This window comes from Solanum lycopersicum, chromosome 7, assembly GCF_036512215.1.
Source record: "Solanum lycopersicum chromosome 7, SLM_r2.1".
Classification (NCBI taxonomy): domain Eukaryota; kingdom Viridiplantae; phylum Streptophyta; class Magnoliopsida; order Solanales; family Solanaceae; genus Solanum; species Solanum lycopersicum.
The window spans coordinates 25,528,505-25,550,861 of NC_090806.1; the positions used below are offsets into that span (position 1 = coordinate 25,528,505).

Genomic DNA, 22,357 nt, shown 5'->3' on the forward strand with positions numbered 1-22,357 from the left:
GAACTTTTATAACATAAGAAAAAATAGGAATATATAAAATATATTTAAATATATAATCATTGTTCAACTATGTGTATATACATAATTTTTTTGTAGTTAACAAGTACGTGTGCATCACTACTCTTCCACACGGGTTCACCAGTGTACATAGAGCAAGCTTATATTCAAAGAGTCTCATAGCCTCAAGTATGGTCACATATGAATCATGAACGGTTGTAGTTTTAAAATAAGCAGTACACTAGTGGCAACTAAAGCAAGGAATAGCTAAAGTCTCAACCCGCCCAATCCGCCCAAATCCATTCAGGTTTGGGTAGAAGAATCCATTTCACCCCATGACAAATTAAATTGATATGTAATCCAAAATTATTTTTGAAAAATCTTATCCAAATATTTTTAAAAACTTTGCTTTGATTTTATATGAGAAATTTATTAGATACTTAAAAGCTTATAAAATAACAAATAAAGTTATTAAAACTTAGTAAAAGTTGGACAGATTGGATTATTGCCAATGGCGGAGCCACATTGTCATTAGGAGGTTCATCCGAACCCCTTCAGCGAAAAATTATATTATTTTTACATGGTTAAAATAATTTTTTAGGTATATGTAGTAGATGTTGAACCCCCTTCGGCTACTTATCTGCCTATTTCTTCAATTTTTGAATCCCCTTGCTAATAATTTGGCTCTGCCACTGATTATGACCCATTACTAACCCACGTTACCTGACCCATTTTGACCCAACCCTCTTTGGCCCAAACAAATTTGAGTCGGATTGGGTCTTGACCCGTTTATTATCTTTGACCATTTTAACACGCTCAAATTTAACCCAATCCACACAATTGTCACCCCTACTCACCTCATGACATGTCATATTACGGAATATGCCTCCTAGGCTCCTACATGCAGTATTCAAAAACCTATGCCTATAAGAACCTCATGCTGAATATGTATTGGTACAGGTTGTCAAGTAAATAAAGGTTACAGGTTACAGTCAGTAAACAGCTTAGGGCAAGAATCAGCCGTGTAAATGAATGTGAAGAGGTAACACACACTGGAGCAAACACTCGTCAAGTTTAATCTATTATAAAATTTATCAGCCTCTTAGAGAAGCAAATCTGGCAGTCAAATCATCATAATCTGGTAGTTTGGGATGCACATGACATGCCTGGTTGTCGGGCTGAAATGAATTGGCACGAGCAAAGATAGGTGTTGCCTTCGATGGAGAAGCCTGCTCGTGTGGGAGGGAAATAGATCTTTTGGGGAAAACAACCACATCTGATTCCATTTTATCCTGATCTCCATTGGTTTGATTATTTGAGAATTCACCAGTATCAGGAGTTGCCAGAGCTTGTGGCATTTTTCTCACATCATACTTTGATGGTCTTTTACTGTAATGCAGCAATAGTTTATCTATCATTCTTTCCTCTTCATCTTTTCTATGGCGTTCATCCTCAAATAAAATCTGCAAGCCTTTCCTTGAATGTTCCCTTCGCCGGCTACTTGAACTTCTCTTGGCTCCTCTGGCATCTTCAGACTTATCTACTTCACCGTGATTATTAGTAGCTGATTTATGGTGCTTTCTCCTAAGAGATCTTGGTTTGGGCAAAATCACATCCTTGTGAGAGAATTCTTTATCATGACCATGACTATTTGTTCTAGTGGGTTTAATAGTTTGAGCCACATGATCAGAAAGGTCTGATTCTTTAGTGATCTTAATTGTTTCAACTCTAGTGGATGGAGAGGAACTTCTGAAATGGCCATCAAATTCAGAAGCAGACTGCTTAGAACCTTTGAGGCCTCTTTCCTTGCTATCTTTTCGCTTTACATATGGAGGATGGATGGCTTTCTCTTTGGACTTACTGTATGGTGGAGGGAGAGCAAACTTGGCATAGGATGTCATTAACCTATTTCCAGCGTCCTGCTGAACCATTTTTTTTGAGTTGACAGTATTCTTTTCAATGGCTGTGTCCCGAGCAGAAGTGACATCTTCATTTCTGAAAGGGAGTCCCCTACTAGGAGCAGTCTCTGATCTTGCACAAGATAGAGTGTCCTGTACTCTTCCTGTGAGAATTTGACCATGATTTTCATTGTTTCTAGTAAATTTATAATCAAAACCTTCTCGCCTCTCTCCATGTGATGAGTTGCCTGATTTTGCTATCCTTGTTGAATTATCATCTTTCTCCATGACTGCTTTGTTTCTTATCCTTGTCTGTTCCTCCTCGTCAAACAAGATATCATGTTTTCGCCCCACTGAATAGCATGTTTCCTGCTTTGTAAGATGTTTATTTCTATCCTTGTTTGATTCTTTTCCTTCAGAGGAATGAAGATCCTGCTGCTCTTTTTTCAAGACAGCACCCTCTCTTCCATTCTTTATGTTATGTTGATCATTCAATCCCTTGTGCCTTTCACCAAGTGCAACGTCAAGTTTATCAGCTTTTAAACCACCATCCTTGCCATTTGGTAGAATGTGATTGCCAGCAGAAGCATGTGAAAGTCCACTCCTGTTTGGTTGAGCCTACAATAATTAAGCCGTATACAACGGTCAAGCTTCACTTTAATCTAATATTTGACGAAAAGTTATGTTTCTTTTCCCCAAACTTTTCCCCAGACAGTTGAAAGAAGTACAAATTATGATATTTACCGAAGATGAAGGATGACCATTCATTTGGAGGCAAACACTAGCAACATTTACACCTTTTAGCAGCCAAAGAAAATTTCAGTTTTAAACTAAAATTATGTACCTGTGCAAATGCCATCCTCTTTTGAAATCCCATGGAGTCCCACCTTATGGAAAATTCTACCACTATATCTTGCAGCAGCTGAATTCTCTTCTCCACTGCAGGGGGGCTTGAAGATAATTTCTCCACAAACTGACAGCACTGAAGGAAGTCAGATATAAAAGAGAGATGAAAAGAGAAGATGTGCAGGACATAGTCTAATAAGCAAATTACCTTCTGGTTAACAAAACATTCTAAAGAGTTCCCGTATCTCTCCTGAAATAAATCCCTTAGCTCTCGTAATTCTGGTAAATCGGAGAATCTTGCTGCAGCAAACATCAGCGATGCCACAGCTTCTCTGCAGTTCTCAGGACAGCCCCTGGATATAGACGGTATGTGTAAATTATTATTGAAGTTCTCACATCATAGTTGGGAAAACAAGGTCTCAATCTAAAGAGTTGCAAAACAAGGTCACTGGACTTCCAAGTGTAAATACAGAAGCTAAAGGACATGAATTGCCTAGGTGATATAATTATTTATGGACAAAAGTTCAAGTCTAAGAATAGGTGGATTTGCATCCAAGAATCAGCAACAACACAAGTGTAATCCCACAAAGTGGTGTGTATGCAACCTTACCCCAACCTTGTGAAGGTAGAGATGTTTCTGATAGACCCTCGACTCAAGTAAAGCATACAAAAAAAAAAAGTATGCAAAGCAAGTACAATAGCGAAGAAGTCATGCTGAAACAATGAACAAGAGAACAGTAGCATGCCAAGTGAAATACGATAACCGAAGCAAATGAAACATCAAATAATACTAAAATGGAAGGATAAGATAATAATAGAGCAATAATAACAATATTAAAAATGAAACTAAACAGCGCTCGACCTACTAACCTTCTAACCTAATTCTCGACCTCCTCGGTGAGTTGATGGTAAGTGATTTCTGTCTCCGAGACTTCTTCAGTCTACCTTTACCTCTACCTCTCCTTAGAATCCACTATAGCCAACCTCTCAAACCTTCTCAGAGGGGCATCTGTACAACTTCTCTTCACATGTCTGAACCATCTCAGCATCACGTCCCTTATCTTGCCAACCACGAATGCACTCATACCTTGTCTCTGGTATCTTCGTTTCTGATCCCAGTATGCCCGATGCATCTCAACATCCTTATTTCCACAACTCTCATCTTCTAAACATGCAAGATCCTGATCGACCAACACTCCGCCTCATACAACATAGCAGGTCTAACCACCACTTTATAAAAACATACTTTTAAGGCTTGGTGGCACATTCTTTATCACATAAGACATTGGATGTGAACTTCCATTTTTTGGAGAAAAGGGTAACTTTGTATTCACACCAAAAGATTCATCATCTAAAAAATGATGAATTGGAAACTTACATCCCACATAGGTTATTCTTTATAAGTTTCCTATAAAATTAACTAATTCTAGCATCTCCCTATCAGATTTTATTTACACCAAAAAAACAAAAGGCTTATACAATTCATTCTAATATTCTGTAAATTAGTTTTTTGTCCATCAAAGCACCTTGAGTTCCTTTCTTTTCAAAGAGTCCATCGTGCATATTGGGATATTTCTTCACCACAGTTCTTTTCTTCCACTGTCGCAAATACCTTTCCAACTGCTTAGGAGTTCCATTGTCGTGTTAGGCTTCACCCACGTAACACCTAACAAAAAAAAACATGTTCCATAGGCTCAAAGTTGCCTTTCAGTGAAGGAATAGATGATTATTGATTTCTTCTTCCTGCTCACACATGACACATCTTGAGCAAATCTGCCAGCCCCTTTTAGGTAAAGCCTCATGAGTTAGGCATGTCTTTCTACATACCAAACAAGTAAAACAAGCCATCTGTCTAGCTCTATATGTATTGTGTTAAGATTCCAATAACATGATATCACTGTAAACACCCCTTTGATGTGTAGTTTACATCTAGGTTTGTCATGTCTCACAGATAGAGCTGGATGTGAGTTTAAACCTTTCAATAAATTAGCAACTTCTCCAATTTCCCAGTCATTTGATGCTCTTCTAAATAAGAGCTCCCAACCATGATGACTCCAAACTTGGGATACCTTCGTATTCCTCTGAAGACTTAAGGTATATAGGTGTTGAAAAGAGTGTCTCACTATCTTCTCCAATCCACACCTCATGAAAAAAGATATTTTTAAAGCATTACCCCACAGTGATTGAGATGTTATTGTTGAACTGGGGCCACAGTCTTCTTATGGTATTCCAGACACTTACCCCATTGGTGCCCACAACTTCCTCAGTTGTCCATTAAGTAAGTAAACCATATTTCCCTGATATAAATCTTCTCCAGATGGCTCCCTCTTCTAAGCAGAACCTCCAGAGCCATTTTGCAAAGAGAAATGTTCTGTTCTCTATGGTTCTTCAAACTAAGCCCCCCTTGCTGATTGTTGAGGTTCAATACATCCCATTTCACCAGATTGTAACCTCTCTTCTCCTTGCTTCCTTGCCATAGAAAGGACCTCCTCACCCTGTTAAAAAAAATTCTCAATGCTTTTAGGTAGAGGGGAAAGGCTCATCATGTATGTTGGGAAGCCATCCAGTCCTGACTTGGTGAGAGTCAATCTGCCCCCTAATAATAGATGTTGACTTTTCCACATGAACAATTTTTTCTCACACTTTTCCATCACCCCACTCCACACTTTCAATTCTTTATTTTTGGCCCCTAATGGCAACCCCAAATATTTAGTTGGTAAGGAGTCCACTTGACAACCCAAAATAGCAGCCAAGTTTTGCAAATTCCAAACCTGGTTGATAGAGAAGATGTGGCTCTTAGATTCCTTCAAAAATAGTTAGGGTGGCTCTTAGATGTCTGATTTGACTTGATTCTGCTTCAGGCGTCATCTGCATATAACAGATGAGATACTTCAACATGGACTTTACCTTGTTTATAAGTGTGATTTTCAATGATTTTTTTTGTATCAAATCCTAACGTTAAACCAATAACTAAACTAATAACGATCAATAATTGATAAACCAATAACGGTAAGCTATTATCTTAATGGTTTTATAACGGTTTAGCATGTCTATAAACCGATAACCAACAAGTCAAATCGATAAACTTCAAAATCAGACTGATCAAAACGACACACAACCCTAAACTGCGTACTCTTTTTGTTGACACGAAAATGATAAAAATTTCTTTTTGTCCTTCATATTTTTTCATGTCCCTATATTTTATCCTCAATATTACCAAATTATATAAAAAATAAAAAGGCTCTGCTAGAGCGTAGTCAGCCAGCTTCTATTGAACTTGACCGCATCACTTGCATTTTAATTTATATATAAAAAGTGAAACAGAGAAAAAAAAAAGAAACACAAAAACACAACAAAACAATTGAATAAATATGACGAAGGGATTAAAGCCAACGATGTTTTTTTTAGAAGGGAAGGCTCATTTCGGCATGAGCCTTGTAAGATACATTATGACAAGAGTCTTAAAAGCCTCATTCTGACATGAGCCTTACACACAGAATTTAACATTGTCAATGGCTCCATCCAAATGTTGCCCTTTTGGTTTCATAATCAATTTTGTTGCCTTTTGAAAATTTTGCTCAATTTTTTTGCCCTTTTGGCTCCAGACTCCTCCATCATACATATCCTTAGTTGCCCTACTGTAGGTTATAGGTACACCTTCAGTCTCCAAACACCTCCACAAACCCCCCTAGGAACTTTTTCATAAGCTTTTTCTTGGCCAATGAAACACCATATATATATCCCTCTTCCTCTCTCCCTTTAATGCTGTAGCAATCTCCTTACGAGACATATGGCTTCTACAATCGAACTGCCAAGTCCTTGTGCATTCTGTTCCATCATGACTTATGTAAAGATTCATGTGCGACATGCTTAATTGAAGCCTTAAAGTAGCTTCATTAAAAATTAGTTAGATCTCTCATGCTATTCTATTTACAAGAATTACTGGTATGAGGTATCTGTTACAAAACAGATATTCCCAAGTTGAAAATTGTTGTTAACCAATATTCTTTTTTAATAAATAATTCTGTAACTACCTATTGAGATTAAATTTGCATAGAATAAAATTAATGATATCAGGTGTAGAAGGTCCGAAGACAAACCCTTGTGTACCTTAGTTTCTGCATGTCGGAGAGCTGCATCAAAATATATTCACAAGATTGTTCCACAAAGTCATAGCAGGACAAGAGGTTCAGCCCAAGCAAAAATTCTTCAGTCTGCATCACCTCGTCAGAGATCATCAAACCACAATTAGATTCTAACTTTTCAGAAAATAAAAGAGTGTAAAAGAAATGAAAGAATGCATTAAGCCTTCTTAGCATTGATTAATTAATCAAGCTCAAATGCAAGAAGTTTCAGCTCACTATAACTGTTATAGTTGTCTCTAGAACTTCAGCTTATTTTCAGAATGCTTAGCTGGTGCACAGGTGTCTACAAAAACTTAAGCTAGAAGACGTAACGTAGGGCTGAAAAGACCGAGGAAGTGCACACCAAAATATATTGATATTTTTTTAAGTTGTTTCTCTTTCCTAGTTTGATTTAAAATTCTGCTAGCTATTCCTAAGTTTAGTTCCTTACTATCAGTAAGCAGTAAATCAGTTTAGCAGACTTAGCAGTACTTCACAGTATTTTAGTGAAGTTGTGAAAAGAAAGTGGTGTTGTTCGAGGCTTTATGGTCTCTTCTTTATAAACAAAAGCACATGCAGAGAAAGGAAAGTGCAAGTGCAGCAGTTGAACAAGAAATTGAACAGAGAAGAACTTATTTTGCTTGAACTAAAAGCTCTGTTCTTTTACAGCAGGCACTTAGAGTTACATATAAAATAAATGTTAACTTCTAACTCTTACAATAACTCTAACAATAAGACTCGTAGCTTAATAAACAACTAACCTGATCATCATTCCTAAAATATAGGAACTGTTATTCACTAATTTTTAGCACTCCCTCTTAATGCACGCTTACAATCAACAACTCCAACAGTAGCTGAAATATTCAAACTTAGGCTTTATCAAGGACTTGGTAAATATGTTTGCGACTTGCTCATTTGTAGAAAAAAACTTCTTGCTCCAGCACTTTCTCTCAAATGTAGTGATGACAAACTTCTATGTGCTTCGTCCGACCATGAAAAATTGGATTTGATGCAAGCTTGATAGCACTTCCATTATCACACTAATTTGAACAGCATAATCAACTTTGCACAACATCTCTCCTATTAATCTCTTTAATCACATACATTCTTGCGCAGCCATAGTCGCGGCTACGTACTCAGCTTCAGTGCTAGATACAGTTACCACTGGTTGTTTCTTGCTGCACCAAATAACCATAGTTGAACCAGTACTAAAAAAAATTCTAAAATTGTCTATCATTTGTATCTCCAGCCCAATCAGCTTCAGTATATCCATCTAACATGAATTTCTCATGTCTTTGTATGTAAGACCATAATCTAGTGAGCCTTTCACATAACGAAGAATTCGCTTTGCTGCATCTAGATGTGAGCTTCTTGGACACTGCATGAACTAAGAAACAATTCCCAACAGAATAAGCAATCTCTGTTCTAGTGATGGTTAAATAAATTAAACTACCAACAAGTTGCTGAAATTCTTTGGCATCTTTTAAAGGTTTTTGTTCAGCTTTCATCAACTTGAGATGTGGTTCCATTGGAGTTGCCTTTTCTTTCGACTCCCCCATACCAAAACACTGTTAACAGTTTCCTCGCATATCTTTTGAGAAACAAAATATCCTTGATCTGTTTTTTCAATTTCCAGACCAAGAAAACAGCTCACTTCCTCTAAATTCTTCATTTCAAATCGAACTAAAAGATCATTTGTTATCATAGAAATCGCAACTTCATTATTTCCCATAATGATCATGTCATCCACATATAACAAGACCATCATGTGCACATTTGATTCTGATTCAATAAATAAACTAGAATCTGCATCAGAAACTTTAAAGCCATAAATTATAAAGAATTTGGAAACTTTACCATACCACGCACTGGTGCTTGTTTAAGAGCATACAATGCTTTCTTTAATCGACAAACATGTTGAGGATACTGAAGAGAGATGTATCCTTTTAGCTGCTCTATAAACACTTCATGAACCAACTCTCCATAAAGAGAAGTGTTCTTTACGTCAAGCTGCCACAACATCCAATTCATAGATGCCGCAAGAGAAAAAATGGGTCTTCCAATTACCATTTTTGCAACTGGACTGAATGGTTCCTCATAATCCAGTCCATAACTTTGAGGAAAACCACGTGCAACAATCCGAGCTTTGTATTTGTCGACAACCCCATCCGAGTTTTTCTTCAAAGTTCAAACAATAAACCCATTTGCAAGTGATCAACTCGGAATTCTCAGGCTTCTACACAAACTCCCACGTCTGATTTTTGTTCAAAGCATTAAGATCTTCTTGCGTAGCTGCATTCCATTCGGGATGACCTTTGGCTTCTTCATAGCTTACTCTCCTATAAAGAAGCAAGACGTAATTGAGTAGCAGTTCAATTGTACCTCATAATCTTTGAAGTAACTTGGTTGTTTTTTCTCCCTTATTGACCTTCTTTCAGTTTGTCGGTCAACATCATCTGAATTTCAGCTTCCTTCATTATTTGGTTCTTGCAAGTTGCTCTCTGGAAGCTGCTCAAAATTCTCTTCATCACCATCAAGAATGGTTTCTTGATTGCTGGTTTTCTTTGCAGAATAGTATGATGATATTTCATCAATAACAACATTTATGGAAGTGACTAGTTTCTTGGTTTCAGGATCCATACACCTCCACCCTTTCCTATAAGAATCATAGCCAACAAAGACACTTTATTTGCTTTTGGATCAAGTTTGGTTCGGTTAGTTTTTGAAATATGAACATAACAAGTTGAACCAAATACTGAAAATGATTTACATTTGGCTTTTCATGATATAGAATTTCAAAAGGGGATCTTTCTTTACGCGGCCATGGAGGCAAACGATTTATCATGTGAACGCGCATTGAATAGCTTCAGGCCAAAGCTGTAACACCTCGAAAACCAGACCTAGAAAAAGAATTGCAGAAAACTTACCTCAGTGAACCACGACAAGGTTAATGGACCATGACAAGGACCACGGTCCGTTGACCATGGTAGGTAGTTGGATTCCACCAAGCTCAGACATCATACCACGGGACCCTTCATGGTCTGTGGTCTTGATGACGGGTCGTGGGGGCATCCCTAAAGATTAGGCAATACTGTAGACCCCACGTCTAAGCAGTGGCGAAGCCAAACATTTTATGAAGGGGGTGCAAAATTTTAGTGAGTTTTGATCACTACTTGAAAAACTTAAGGCTACCAAGGATCAAACCTCCCACCTCGAGCATCCAAACTTGTAACTTGCTCTTTACCACTAAGCCAAGGGTTCTAATCATGTCATGCGCGTGTAAACATATGTATATATAAACAATTTCAGTAATTTGAACTATATATACAATATAATTTTCCGGCGAAAGGTGTTCACTTGCACGCCCATCATTGATTGTAGCTCTGCCCCTGCGTCTAAGTGAAGACCACGAACACCTTCATGGTCTGTGGTCCTTCACACGGCCCATTGGAGGGTCCTAGAACCAGGTGGCCTTAGACCATCGGACCAAGTGAAGACAATGGGGGCCTTCACGGTCCGTGGTGAAACCCGTGGAGTGGACCTCAGAACCTGAGGTAATTGGACCACGACCAGCTTCACGTTTCGTGGTCCCTTTCATGGTCCGTAAAAGTAGTTGTGCTCAGCCCTTCTCCAGCTTTAAGTGAGGGGTTTGTTGGTCTTTTCCTCTTTCGTTGGACCCTTAAACTACAGCGTTTTAACCCTAAACTACGTGATTTTGGTTAGTTTAAGTCTAGAAACATAACTAGAACTTACATAAGCCAAATCTTTCATCAAAACTTAGAAAATTAGAACGTAAGAAAAGAGAAAAGGTTGAGCAACCCTAGTTCAAGAACGCAACAAGGTTTTCTTCAGTTTCAGCCCCGAAATCAAAAGATTCCTTCGTGGAATTCATCACAATGTATGTGGGATTTCACTAGTGGGTTCCTTTCGCCCATTAGGTCCCCACGTCAGATTCGTATTTCCTTATTATAACTAGACCTAGGGTTTCTAGAACTTCAACAAATTATCAAGAATTAGTTATTTACATGTTCCAAATCAGATTATCATGTTATTACTTTGTTTTTTGCATGAATTTCAGAACCCTAGCTATGAATTTCTTTAGTTCTTGAATTACACATGCTAGGTTAGATATTTCAGTATTTCGAATATACATGCCTCAGTTTTTAAATGTGTCATTTTCAGTATATAGTATATTAATGTGCATTCTCAGTTTACATGGCAGATTTTAGCTATCTAGTATATTACAGAAATTCAGTCATAATGTGTCAATCATTTAATCTATTGGGAGTAACATAATACCAAGTTGAACTATGGTCAATCACTCATGTAGTCCCAGAACTAAGAGCCATGTAGGTTGTAAGTCCCCTCTGTGGGCATCATTTAGTGATCACGCCAGTCATGCCTCTATACATATGGCAGGGTATATTTGGTCCTCTTAATGGGGCGTATATATCGGACTCCACATTTAGCTCATGTGCTTCTATTATCAGTTATTAGTAGCTCCTACAGTTCAATCATACTCCATTGCATGACCACATTTCAGTGCAGTCAGTATTCCGTATCATGTTATGAATTTGGTTTGGTCATTGCATTCAGTTAGTTCCATATTCAGTATCTATATCATGTTCAGATTATATTCTTGCTTTATTGCTTATTCAGTTATATGTTTATTCCAGGTTTGCTCTATTCTGCATGCTCAGTGCTGCCTTTTATGTATTGACGCATACTCTTGATTCATCTTCTCTTGATGTAGGTTCAGATTCTCAACTTCTAGATCATGTATAGATCGGTTTCCGATCTTTAGTTCCGCAGCTATAGTGGGGAGTCCTCATTCTTCGAGGACAATAGTCATGTTATTTTTCATTTTTCAATCTTAGCCTTTTAGTTTGAGTTTTGCTAGACATAGTTGGGGCCTGTCCCAAAACTTCTTTCAGACATAGTTAGATTATGTCAGATTTCATTTAGTATTTGAGTTTGATAATTCTTTTGTATTGAACTCTCAGATTATATTTATTCAATTTTAGAATGGGTATTTCCCCATCACTTTCATTTTTATGATATTTTAAGCTTCCGCATCAGTTTATTATTCTTAGTATGCTTATGATATGCCAGCAGGTTAGTTTGAGGTCACTCGTGATCTTAGGTCTCGTGTCCGCGTCTCGGGGTAACTCGGGGCATGACAAAAGTTCTCAAGGAAAATTCTTATCGTGCAACTAGGAAAGGCTTGTAGAAACAAGATGAGTTATTTTCCTTTCGGAAACACCATTCTGTTGGGGGTATTTGGACATGTCATTTGCATCAAAATACCATCCTTATCACACTATTTAAAGAATGCATCAGACACATATTCGCCTCCATTGTCACTACGGAAGCATTTAATTTTTACCCCAAAATCCTTCTCCACTACAATTTTAAATTCAACAAACTTTTACAAGGCTTCACCCTTCTCTTTGAAAAACTTCACCTAGGCATATCTTGAGAAGTCATCTACAAGTACCATGGCATACTGAAAACCACTATAACTTGTTTTTGTTGGTCCCATCAAGTCTGTATGTACCAACTCAAACATAGTGGATCTACAATTTGTTGATCTTTGAAATGGAAGACGATGTGATTTTCCAAATTGACAACCTTGACAAATTACATCTTTATGAATATTCTGTAGAGCTGGTAGACCATCCACCAGTTTCTTCGAACAGATTTGCCGCAACAATTGGTATCCCAAGTGCCCTAGTCGAGCATGCCAAATTGTTACGCTATCCACTAGACTTGTCTTCTTCACATAAGCTTCCCCTACTGCCATGACAAAAAACAAACCTTTCTTTTATCCTGTAAGAACAACATCAGCAAATATGTTCTTGACATTGTCCAGAATCTTCACATCAATTGGACCACACGGAATATATTTACCAGAATCAGTCATTTGAGAAACGGAAACTAAGTTTCTCTTCAAGCCTCGAGCATGAAATACATCCTTCAAATTGACAGTCCCTGTATCTCCAATGTCAATCTTCAAGACTCCTTCATTAGCTACTGTCAATCTTCAAGACTCCTTCATTAGTTACTGGATATGTCGAGTTATCTGCTGTAACAACTACTCGTTCTCTTTTATGTTGACGCAACTCTAAAAGAAGAGAATCATTTCCGGTTACATGATGTGAGCAACCAAAATCAAGGACCCATTCTTGTTTACAGCTATCATTATTGTACAGAGCTTGAACAATTACTACATCATCGCTCCTAGTTCAGTAACCTCAATAGTGAAGCACTTCTCCCATTTCAGTTTCTCATATTCACTTGCAATATTTGCTTTTGAGAGCTTCACTCTACAATATTTCTTGATGTGTCCAATTTTATCGCATCTATAGCACTTCCTATTATCAAAGTTGCCACCAGTAGCTTTTTCACCATTTGATTCTTTTTCATTGTTCCTGCTGTCAAATGATGTGTTTTTCTTTTTATTCTTATCCCTTGAAAAGAGAGTTGCATCTGGTTCAAGGCTTCTTGCCATTTACTTTGCCAATGCCTCTTGGTTGGAAAGCAAATTTTCAAATTCTTCAACTGAAGGTTGCTTTGTCCAGCCCTGAATGGATTATACTCCTTCAATCCTCGAATAATAAATCATCACAATCTAGCTTCACCAATCTTCTTATTAGGATCTAATTCTGAAATTTCAGCACAAATAGTTTTAACTAGCAATAAATATTCAGAAATAAAAATGAATCCTTGTGTTAGGATTGTCATTTCATTTTCCAGCCTTACAGCCAATTAATGTTCTTTTTAGTAATCTCTCAAGTATTTCCCCGACTTCTTTTGGTGAAGTAACATCACCGTACATGATCGATGAGCTCTTTTCCAATTGATGTTCTCAAAGCAAAGAGTGTTTTACCACATTTGATCTTCCATTTTCTCCGTGGTTCTGAATTTTCCGGAGTATTTGCTGGCATTTCTACTTCAGCACCACCAATAAGATCCCACAAGTCTTGACCTTGAAGGTAAGCCTCCATACACATTCTCCAGTAGCTGTAGTTTGTCCCTACAAACTTTTCAACACCAAATTGTGTGTTTGAACTATATCCCTCTTTTGCTGACTCCATATTGCACAAACTTTTTCCCTAGAACTTTCAATCTCCTCAAACAAGACTTACAAAATTGATAGACAAGAAGAAGGAAAGAACGTTTAAGCCAATAACCTGGCTCTTGATACCATAAAACAAAAGCATACGCAGAGAAAAGAAAGAACAAGTACAGCAGTTGAACAAGAAATGGAACAGAGAAGAACTTAATTTTGCTTGAACCAAAGGCTCTGTTCTTTTACAGCAGCACTTAGAGTTATATATAAAATAAGCGTTAACTTCTAACTCCTACAATAACAAATAAGACTCCTAGCTTACTAAACAACTAACCTAATCATCATTCCTAAAATATAGAAATTGTTATTTGACTCAATAACTACAGAAGTAAAACAGTAAAAGAAAATTCTAAGATGCACTAATTTTTAAGTCATTAACGGTTGATGTTGTTCTTTATAACTTCTTAGAATTTAGAAAGAACTGTCACTTCTGACCAACTATATTCATGAAAATTTTCTTAAGACTTCTTACTTAAAATCTCTATCATACTCTATGACTCATAATTTTTTGTGCAACAATAATGGAAATTTAAAAGATATAGTAATTTAAGATTTTGGAGGAACACTTTGCCTTGAGATAAAATATTCTTGAAAATGTAGCGTATGTACCGAAATACGAATATTATCAAATGATCATAATGTAAGCTTAATAATATAGTTCGATCTCATGTGAAGCACAGGTAATCTACCTAGTATAATATAATATAAAATATAACATCCAAATGGAGTGTTCTGAGTTGGGGTAGTAGAGTAATTTATCATTCAAGTTAGGGAGTTCACGTTTTTAAGGTAGTATAGAAAGATATAGATAGATATCAAACATGCCTTACTTGCTCACAAAGGACTCAAAAGTAGTTCTAAAAAGACCTTTTGTGAAAATATCTGCAACTTCTTCAGTTGTTGGAACAAAAGGAATGCACACACTCCCATTTTCAATCTTCTCTTGAGCCACAATATTTCACAAATTCCGTGTGCCATGGATCAATACTCAGCCTCAGCACTACTTCGAGCCACCACATTTTGCTTCTTACTTCTCCATGTCACTAAGTTTCCCCAAACAAATGTACAATATCCAGATGTAGACCTCCTATCAATAGATGAACCAGCCCAGTCTGCATCTGTATAAGCCTTAACAATTCTCTGCTCATTCTTTTTGAAGAACAACCCTTTCCCAGGTGAACTCTTTAGATACCTTAGGAGTCGATACACAGCTTCTTGGTGTTCTTCTCGCGGAGAATGCATGAATTGACTGACTAGGCTCACAGCAAAGGAAATATCAGGTCTAGTATGTGACAAGTAAATCAACTTGCCTACCAATCTCTAATATTGGCCCTTATCAATCAATTTTCCTTAATTTACAAATTTTAGATTTGGATCAATTGGAGTTTCAGCTGATCTACCACTCATTCTTGTTTCTTTTAACAAATCAAGAACATACTTTCTTTGTGACACTATAATTCCTTTCTTTGATCGTGCAACCTCCATGCCAAGAAAGTACTTTAGCGGGCCTAAATCCTTTATCTCAAATTTTGAGGCAAGAGGTTCCTTTAGATTTTTTATTTTAACCACATCATCTCCTGTGAGGATGATATCGTCAACATACACTATGAGAACTATTATTTTTCCTTCTACCGGATGTCGAATAAACATAGTGCGATCTGCTTGTCCTTGCACATACCCTTGCTTTTTCACAAATTGAGTAAACCTTTCGAACCAAGCACTTGGAGATTGTTTTAGACCATAAAGAGGTTTTCTAAGCCTGCATATCTTTGACTTGTACTTCCCTTCAAAACCTGGTAGGGGATCCATATAGACTTCTTCCTCTAGGTTCCCATTCAAGAAAGCATTCTTCACATCCAACTGTTGAAGAGACCAGTCGAGATTTACTGCGATTGTCAACAGAACTCTGATTGAGTTTAGCTTAGCTACTGGAGTAAACGTCTCGATAGTCAATGCCATATGTCTATGTGAATCCCTTAGCTACTAGGCGGGCCTTATACCTTTCCAATGATCCGTCTGATTTGAATTTGGTGGTGAACACCCATTTACAACCCACTGGTTTCTTTCCCTCGGGTAAATCCACTAACTCCCATGTCTCATTTTTTTAAGAGCTTGCAATTCCTCCAAAATAGCCTCCTTCCACTCGGGAACTTGTAGAGCATCCTGCACATTTGTTGGAATTTCCACACTAGAAAGTTGTGAAGTAAAGGCTGAATAACTAGGAGACAACTCTTTATAGGACACAAACATAGAAATAGGATATTTAGAAGTATTTCTAACACCTTTTGCATTTCGTAATAGGTAGATCTAGATCTAAAGAATTAGAAATAGAATCAGTTGGAAGAGTACCTTGAATTACAATGAGGTCTTGTGGGACTGATTTTTGGCAATGTTGAGAATCTTCGGCCCTTTTTTCTTGGGTTTTGTTCCTTCTCGAATACACCTGCATTTCTGTTTTTTGTTCTCTATTTCCATTTTTATTTTTGTCATTTGAAGGCGCCACAGGTTCAGGTTTCAATTTCTGAGTTTTTATCATTCAAGTCACTTTGGTCCTTATCATCTCTTGGATGACACTTATCTATATCTTTTCCTACATCTCTCACATTATTATTTACTGTAATATTAGGCTCATCATTTGCTTGATATCTAGTTTCCAAAATATCACAAAAAAATGAATCTTCACCTACATGATACTCCCCCTAAAGATGAGTAGTAAACTAGAGTTGTAACTCAAAGAAAGTTAGGTCTATTGTGACAATTATCTTCCTAGCATGTGGATCATAACACTTATATCCCTTTTGACTGACTTGGGGCATATCCTACAAAAATACACTTCTTAGCTCGCAATTCAAGTTTTCTACGATTATGAACATGAACAAATGGTGTACAACCAAAAACTCTCAGAGGCAGATCTGTAGTTAACCTAGAACTAGGAAAACTTTCTCTAAAAACTTTAAAGGTATCTTAAATTCAAGAGGACGAGATGGCATCCTATTAATAAGGTAAGTGGCAATCAAAAGAGTCTCTCCCCAAAGTTGTTGAGGAACTTTACTAGTAAACATTAAAGCTCTCGTTACCTCTACAAAAGGTGTCTATTCTTTCTTTCGGCGATCCCATTTTGTTGAGGTGTATCCGGACAAGAGCTTTGGTGTACTACCCCAGTTTCTGAAAAAGTTCCCTAATTGTTCGTTAAAAAATTCTCGGCCATTGTCACTCCGAAAAATCTTGATTTTCTCATTGAACTGGTTTCTACCATGACATAGAAAGTCTCAAATACATTTTTAACCTCAGATTTGTCCTTCAATTAAAAAAAAACCCAACTCAATCTAGTATGATCGTCAATAAAAGTTACAAACCACTGTTTTCCAAACATTGTTGAAATTCTACATGGTCCCCATACATCACTATGAATCATTGTAAAAGGTTTTGAAGCCTGATACTTTTGAGAAGGAAAAGAAGAACTGTGATGCTTAGCCATTTCACAAAATTCACATTGAAATAAGGATGGATTTTTATTTTTGAATAACTGAGGTAACAAGTGTCTTAAATAATAAAAACTTGGATGTCCAAGCCTATAGTGCCAAAGCATGATTTTATTCAAAACAAAAGTAGAGTTCAAACAAATAGGATTCAGTTGTAGTGAGTTGTTCCCGTTATCAAGAAAATAAAGACCTATTGATTCTCTAGCACTGCCAATCATCTTCCCCGAGACCTTTTCCTGAAATTCACACAAATCGAAATCAAATATAGCACGATAATTAAGAGAACGGGTTAATTTACTAACAGAAACTAAATTACAAGAGAGCTTTGGAACAGGAAGAGTATCATGAAGTGTAAGAGATTGTGATAGCTTAATAGTTCCTTTTCCAGCAATTGCAGAGAAGGAACCATCAGCTATCTTGATTCTATTGTTCCCTGCACAAGGAGCGTAAGTAGAGAAAAAACAGGTACTTCCAGTCATGTGGTCACTAGCTCCTGAATCTACAATCCAAGAATCTATTTGGTTGGAATTGACACTAAGAAAAGCAGATGATACAGTACCTGTTTGAGCAAAAGAACAGGAAGGATTAGAAGAATTTGGTGCATTTGAACAAAATTGTAGAGATTGAAGGAGTTTGTGCAGAATTTCCAATTGTTCCCCTGTAAATGGAGACGTTTTTGGAGAAGGTTGTTGCCCTTGATCAAAATTAGTTGTTTGGAGGGCCTGCCCGTTTTGAAATTGAAAGCAGGTCTGTCCATTTTGAGATTGAAAGCCACGATTATCAACTCCCTTTTTCTTCTAGTTTAGTGGTTTCCCATGAATCTCCCAACACGTTTCACGGGTGTGCCAATATTTTTTGCAATGATCACACCATGGGTTTTTGTTTCTGTTCTCTCCATTCTTCACTGTTAAAAGAGCTGAAGAGTCTATAACAGGTTTTAGTTCAACTAAATCAGGTCTTAACATAACTTTCCTCCTAGTTTCCTCTCTTCTAACTTCAGAATGTTTCACGAAGAGAGGGCAGAGGATTTTTTCTTAGGATTCGAGACCTGATCTCGTCAAACTCCCTATTTAATCCTGCTATAAAAAGGTAAACTCTCTCACTTTCTTCCCTTTTTTTTGCTTTCACACTATCCACAAAACACTCTCATTCATTATTGTAACACTAGTCTAACTCCAGCCACAATGACACCATTTCATTATAATAAGTAGTAACTTCATTCTCACCCTGCTTAGCTTGCCATAGTTTAATTTTTAACTCAAAAATTTGAAAGGCATTTTCTACATCAGAATATGTCTCAGTAACAGCTTCCCACACATCCTTAGCCGTGGGCAAAAAGAGATATGATTTACCTATGACTGGTTCCATGGAATTTATTAACCAAGCAATCACGAGTGAATTCTCTGATCTCCAGGAGTTGATCTTCGGGTCTCCAACTTCCGGCTTTTTTGTTTCTCCGGTCAGATGTCCTAGCTTTCCACGGCATCGATTGAAAGTTTTACGGACTGTGCCCATTCCAGATAGTTTTTCCCATTTAATCGATGAGAAGAAGTTAACTGGAAGGGCATGTGAGAAGCATCGCCCCCTTGGGCCATCAGATTTTCTGCAGGAGCTTCCAAAGAAGAACTTTTGTCTTCTATTGATATTTCAGAAAGATGTTCTTCGTGAAAGGTTGTTTCATCCATATGATATTAGGGGAAATCGTCCCGCTCTGATACCATGTAAGTTGAGATACTGAAAAAATATATTTTATTCATAGTGTTTTGTACAGTATTTATAGGAGAACAAGTAAAGACCAATTAAACTAATCAATCTCTAATTCTTAGGAAATCCTTGAATCAAGGGATTTCCTCTAAACTATTTTCCTAGAATAATATATTCTAATCCTATATTTACAAAAAACAGATCCTAATCAAATCTGTCAGCTTTATTTGTGGAGCAGATTATAATCAAATCTGTCAGCTCATTCAACAGTTACTCCTCTTTCTTTGATGTGGTCATGTGGGCAATTTGGAAATAGAGGAATAAGGGAGCTTTTGAAGGGGTTGAAATTAATTTTTGCTCGATTGAGGAGTAGTCTCCAATCCCTTATTTTCTTTCTGAGCACTCGCGTAGTTCTTATTTGTATAGAGGGTTGAGTGTCGTTTGAGAAAACCATATTTTGTAGGTTTATCCTCCTTTTGGTAAATCACTTGTATACGACCAAGTTGACTGTGCTACTACCAATGAAACCTTTTACTTATCAAAAAATATTAAGGTTGATGAAGCAAGTTATAAAAGTATGAATGGGTGTGCAGGTATCTCACTAACACGAGACCTGACATTTCGCAAGCAGTAGAGATCTAAGTAACTTTTTTAAGTCAAAATTAAATGACTTTTAAGTTAAAAAATAAAAAGTAAGGAGAGTCCTACTTTTGGTTTTTAACTTATTTTAAGTTATTTTTAACTTTGTCAAACACTCCCAAAAGCTAAAATGACTTAAAAGTAGGTTTGACCAACTTCTAAGTCAATTCAAACAGGCTCCAAGTGTCTTGTCCAAATTTCTTAATTGTGCGAGTGAAATGCACATGAAAGCAGCCAAAAGAGTGATAAGTTTTTTTTTTTTTGATAAGGGTTAGGGAAAAGAGTCACGTCGAGGAAACTTTGGAGTAAGGTGCTAAGTTTTGTAAAAGTCTGAAGTCCAAGGTTATTTTGATAGTGATTGAGATGGGTTAGTTGATAACATAAAAAGTACTTCAGGTAATTATTTTAGCATCGGTTTGGGATGTTTTTCATGATGCTCAAAGAAGCACGGTCGTTGTAATTACAGTCAACTGCAGAAGTTGAATTTATAGCTGCAATAGCAGCAGTTAATCAAGATTGTTGGCTAAGGAAGATCCTATAAGATGTTGATCTAGAGCAACAAGAAAGAACATACAGGTTTGTGGATGATAGGCATCCATATCGATTTCTCATAATCTAGCATTTCATTTTAGTTTTCGTGGGAAAACAAAACATTCTAATATCATATTGTACTTTCTGAGGGAAGTGCAAGGAGGAGAGGTCAAATTGGTTTATTGCAAGTCAGGAGATCAAATTGCAGATGTATTTACTAAGCCTTGAATTTCTAATAATGAGGGTTGGACTATGCAGTTGTTGAGCCAGCAGGAGTGTTGCAGTTGTCTGTAGAACTGCAGCTTATTTTCAGAAAATACTCAGCTGGTGCCTAGGTGTCTGTCTACAAGACCAAAACTTATAATTAAGCTAGAAGAGAAAGAACAGAACATACGGAAGAAAGTAAATTGGTAGTATTATTTTCTTTTTTAGTTGTTTCTCTTTTTCCTAATTTATTTAAAATTATGTTAGTTATTTTAGTTCCTTATTTTCAGTAAGCAGTAAATCAGTTTAGCAATTCTCATCAAATCAAAATTGGATTAGGTTAGGAACACTCACCCTTCCATAAGCATTAATATCGAGTCCATTATCAAGCAATTTGGCAAGATCTTCCTTCAAAAACCTCTGTTTCGACTCAGCTCTCCGTCTCACCACCTCGATTCTCGTCCTTGTAGCCTTTACTAGCGATTTGCTTCATTCATCCCAAAACCGAAGTGAAAAATCACAAATTTTAAAAGATAACAAGATAAAAAGCCATACATACCATTTGGAGCTGAAACCACGGGTTAGTATACCGTCAAGCATCTCCGATCTCACTTTTGAGCTTCAAGTATCTATTTCTGAAAACAGATCCGAACTACTCCAGTGAGTGTTTGCAGGAGATTTTGGATTTTTAACTCAAAATAATGAGTGCACTTATTCTCAACCTCTTTATTATTTTACTTTCTTCTCCCTTTCACTTCGAATTAGATGGACACAATATCAACGACTACCCAGCTCTGAACAACCCATTATATTATATCATTCAACTTTTAGGTTTGCACAAAAACACATTTAATTTAAAAGACTCAATATATCTACGTGATCATTAAAATTGTCATAAATTTTCACTTACAGATATTAGTTCGACCGTATCATTTTAGACATTTTATGTTGTGTTCTATTAAGTTATTTTTTGATAAATTTTGCTAATGTAGTAAAGTAAGTGTGATACACTCATTGATAGCGTGTGTAAGACTTATTTAGCCTATTTTACTTATATTTTTTCTCTTCTTTCTTTCTCATTTAGCTAGTACATCTTCTTACATTTCTCTCTTGAAAATTTTTAAAAATTCATTAAAAACTTCTTTCAAACCGTCTATTATATGTGTTGAAAAAATATAATGTCAATATTATTGAATACAATACATACTTGACCTTACGGGTTGATGACATGATAAATTTTGCATATAAAAAAACTTGAAAATTGTTCAGCAAAACAACTTTAAGAATAAAAGAAAAATTAAGTATAAAGAAAAAATTTACTATCTAATTTTAACATATTCACATCGCCCTTATAATTTCTACATTTCGTATTTATAATGCTAAACAGTAAATTAAATATTAAAAAATAGGAGAAAGGTATGGTGAAGAAGACAATGAAGTCAAATGGATATTACGGAAAAAATCATGGTCCATGAGAATGGAGAAGTATATGGAATGAAAATGGGTGAAAAGAAAATGAGAGAGGAGAAATCTGAAGAAGAAATTTGTGTAGTAGTGAGAATTTTTTTACGAAGAAGATGATCGGTGTGGGTGGGGAAAGAGGGGTGGGAGGGTAAATCTTCAAAATAATTTGTTTTCAATTGGTCAAGGCCCTTTCTATTTGACCTTTAATTTTTTTCTTTAATTTATTTTTGTGTGTTTAATGACATTGCTTTAAAATGAGATTGCATGACATAATTGGTCATTTATTCCATGTGGATATATTTGGTCAACACGCCCGTAGGATCAACAAAAAATTGT

General features: G+C 36.5%; 1 protein-coding gene across 19 annotated transcripts; it reads right to left on the reverse strand.

Moving 5' to 3' along the window:
• Positions 1-922: 922 nt before the first annotated feature.
• LOC101256602 (uncharacterized) lies at positions 923-21,517 on the reverse strand. Of its 19 annotated transcripts, XM_069286772.1 has the most exons (9): positions 21,117-21,336; positions 20,912-21,044; positions 16,347-17,715; positions 9,294-9,521; positions 7,627-9,204; positions 6,852-6,955; positions 2,950-3,094; positions 2,740-2,868; positions 923-2,513 (listed from the first exon to the last, which is right to left on the reverse strand). In XM_069286772.1, exons 6-9 carry the CDS (start codon positions 6,878-6,880, stop codon positions 1,092-1,094), a joined length of 1,725 nt encoding a protein of 574 aa, XP_069142873.1. In that variant the 5' UTR covers positions 6,881-6,955; positions 7,627-9,204; positions 9,294-9,521; positions 16,347-17,715; positions 20,912-21,044; positions 21,117-21,336; the 3' UTR covers positions 923-1,091. The 19 variants fall into 19 exon arrangements, with proteins under 19 accessions (XP_069142873.1, XP_069142874.1, XP_069142870.1 ...); XM_069286773.1 differs by having other exon boundaries at positions 7,627-9,521; positions 20,912-21,028; positions 21,117-21,339; XM_069286769.1 differs by lacking the exon at positions 16,347-17,715 and having other exon boundaries at positions 21,117-21,339.
• Between the last annotated feature and the right edge of the window lie 840 nt (positions 21,518-22,357).

Coding starts and splice junctions, on each gene's coding strand:
- LOC101256602 (XM_004242902.5), bottom strand. CDS start 21,157: ATGCTTGACGGTATACTAACCCGTGGTTTCAGCTCCAAATG. Junction 21,045..21,116: donor CGTGGTTTCAGCTCCAAATG/GTATGTATGGCT, acceptor GGATGAATGAAG/CAAATCGCTAGTAAAGGCTA. Junction 3,095..6,851: donor TCCGACATGCAGAAACTAAG/GTACACAAGGGT, acceptor GTCTATATCCAG/GGGCTGTCCTGAGAACTGCA.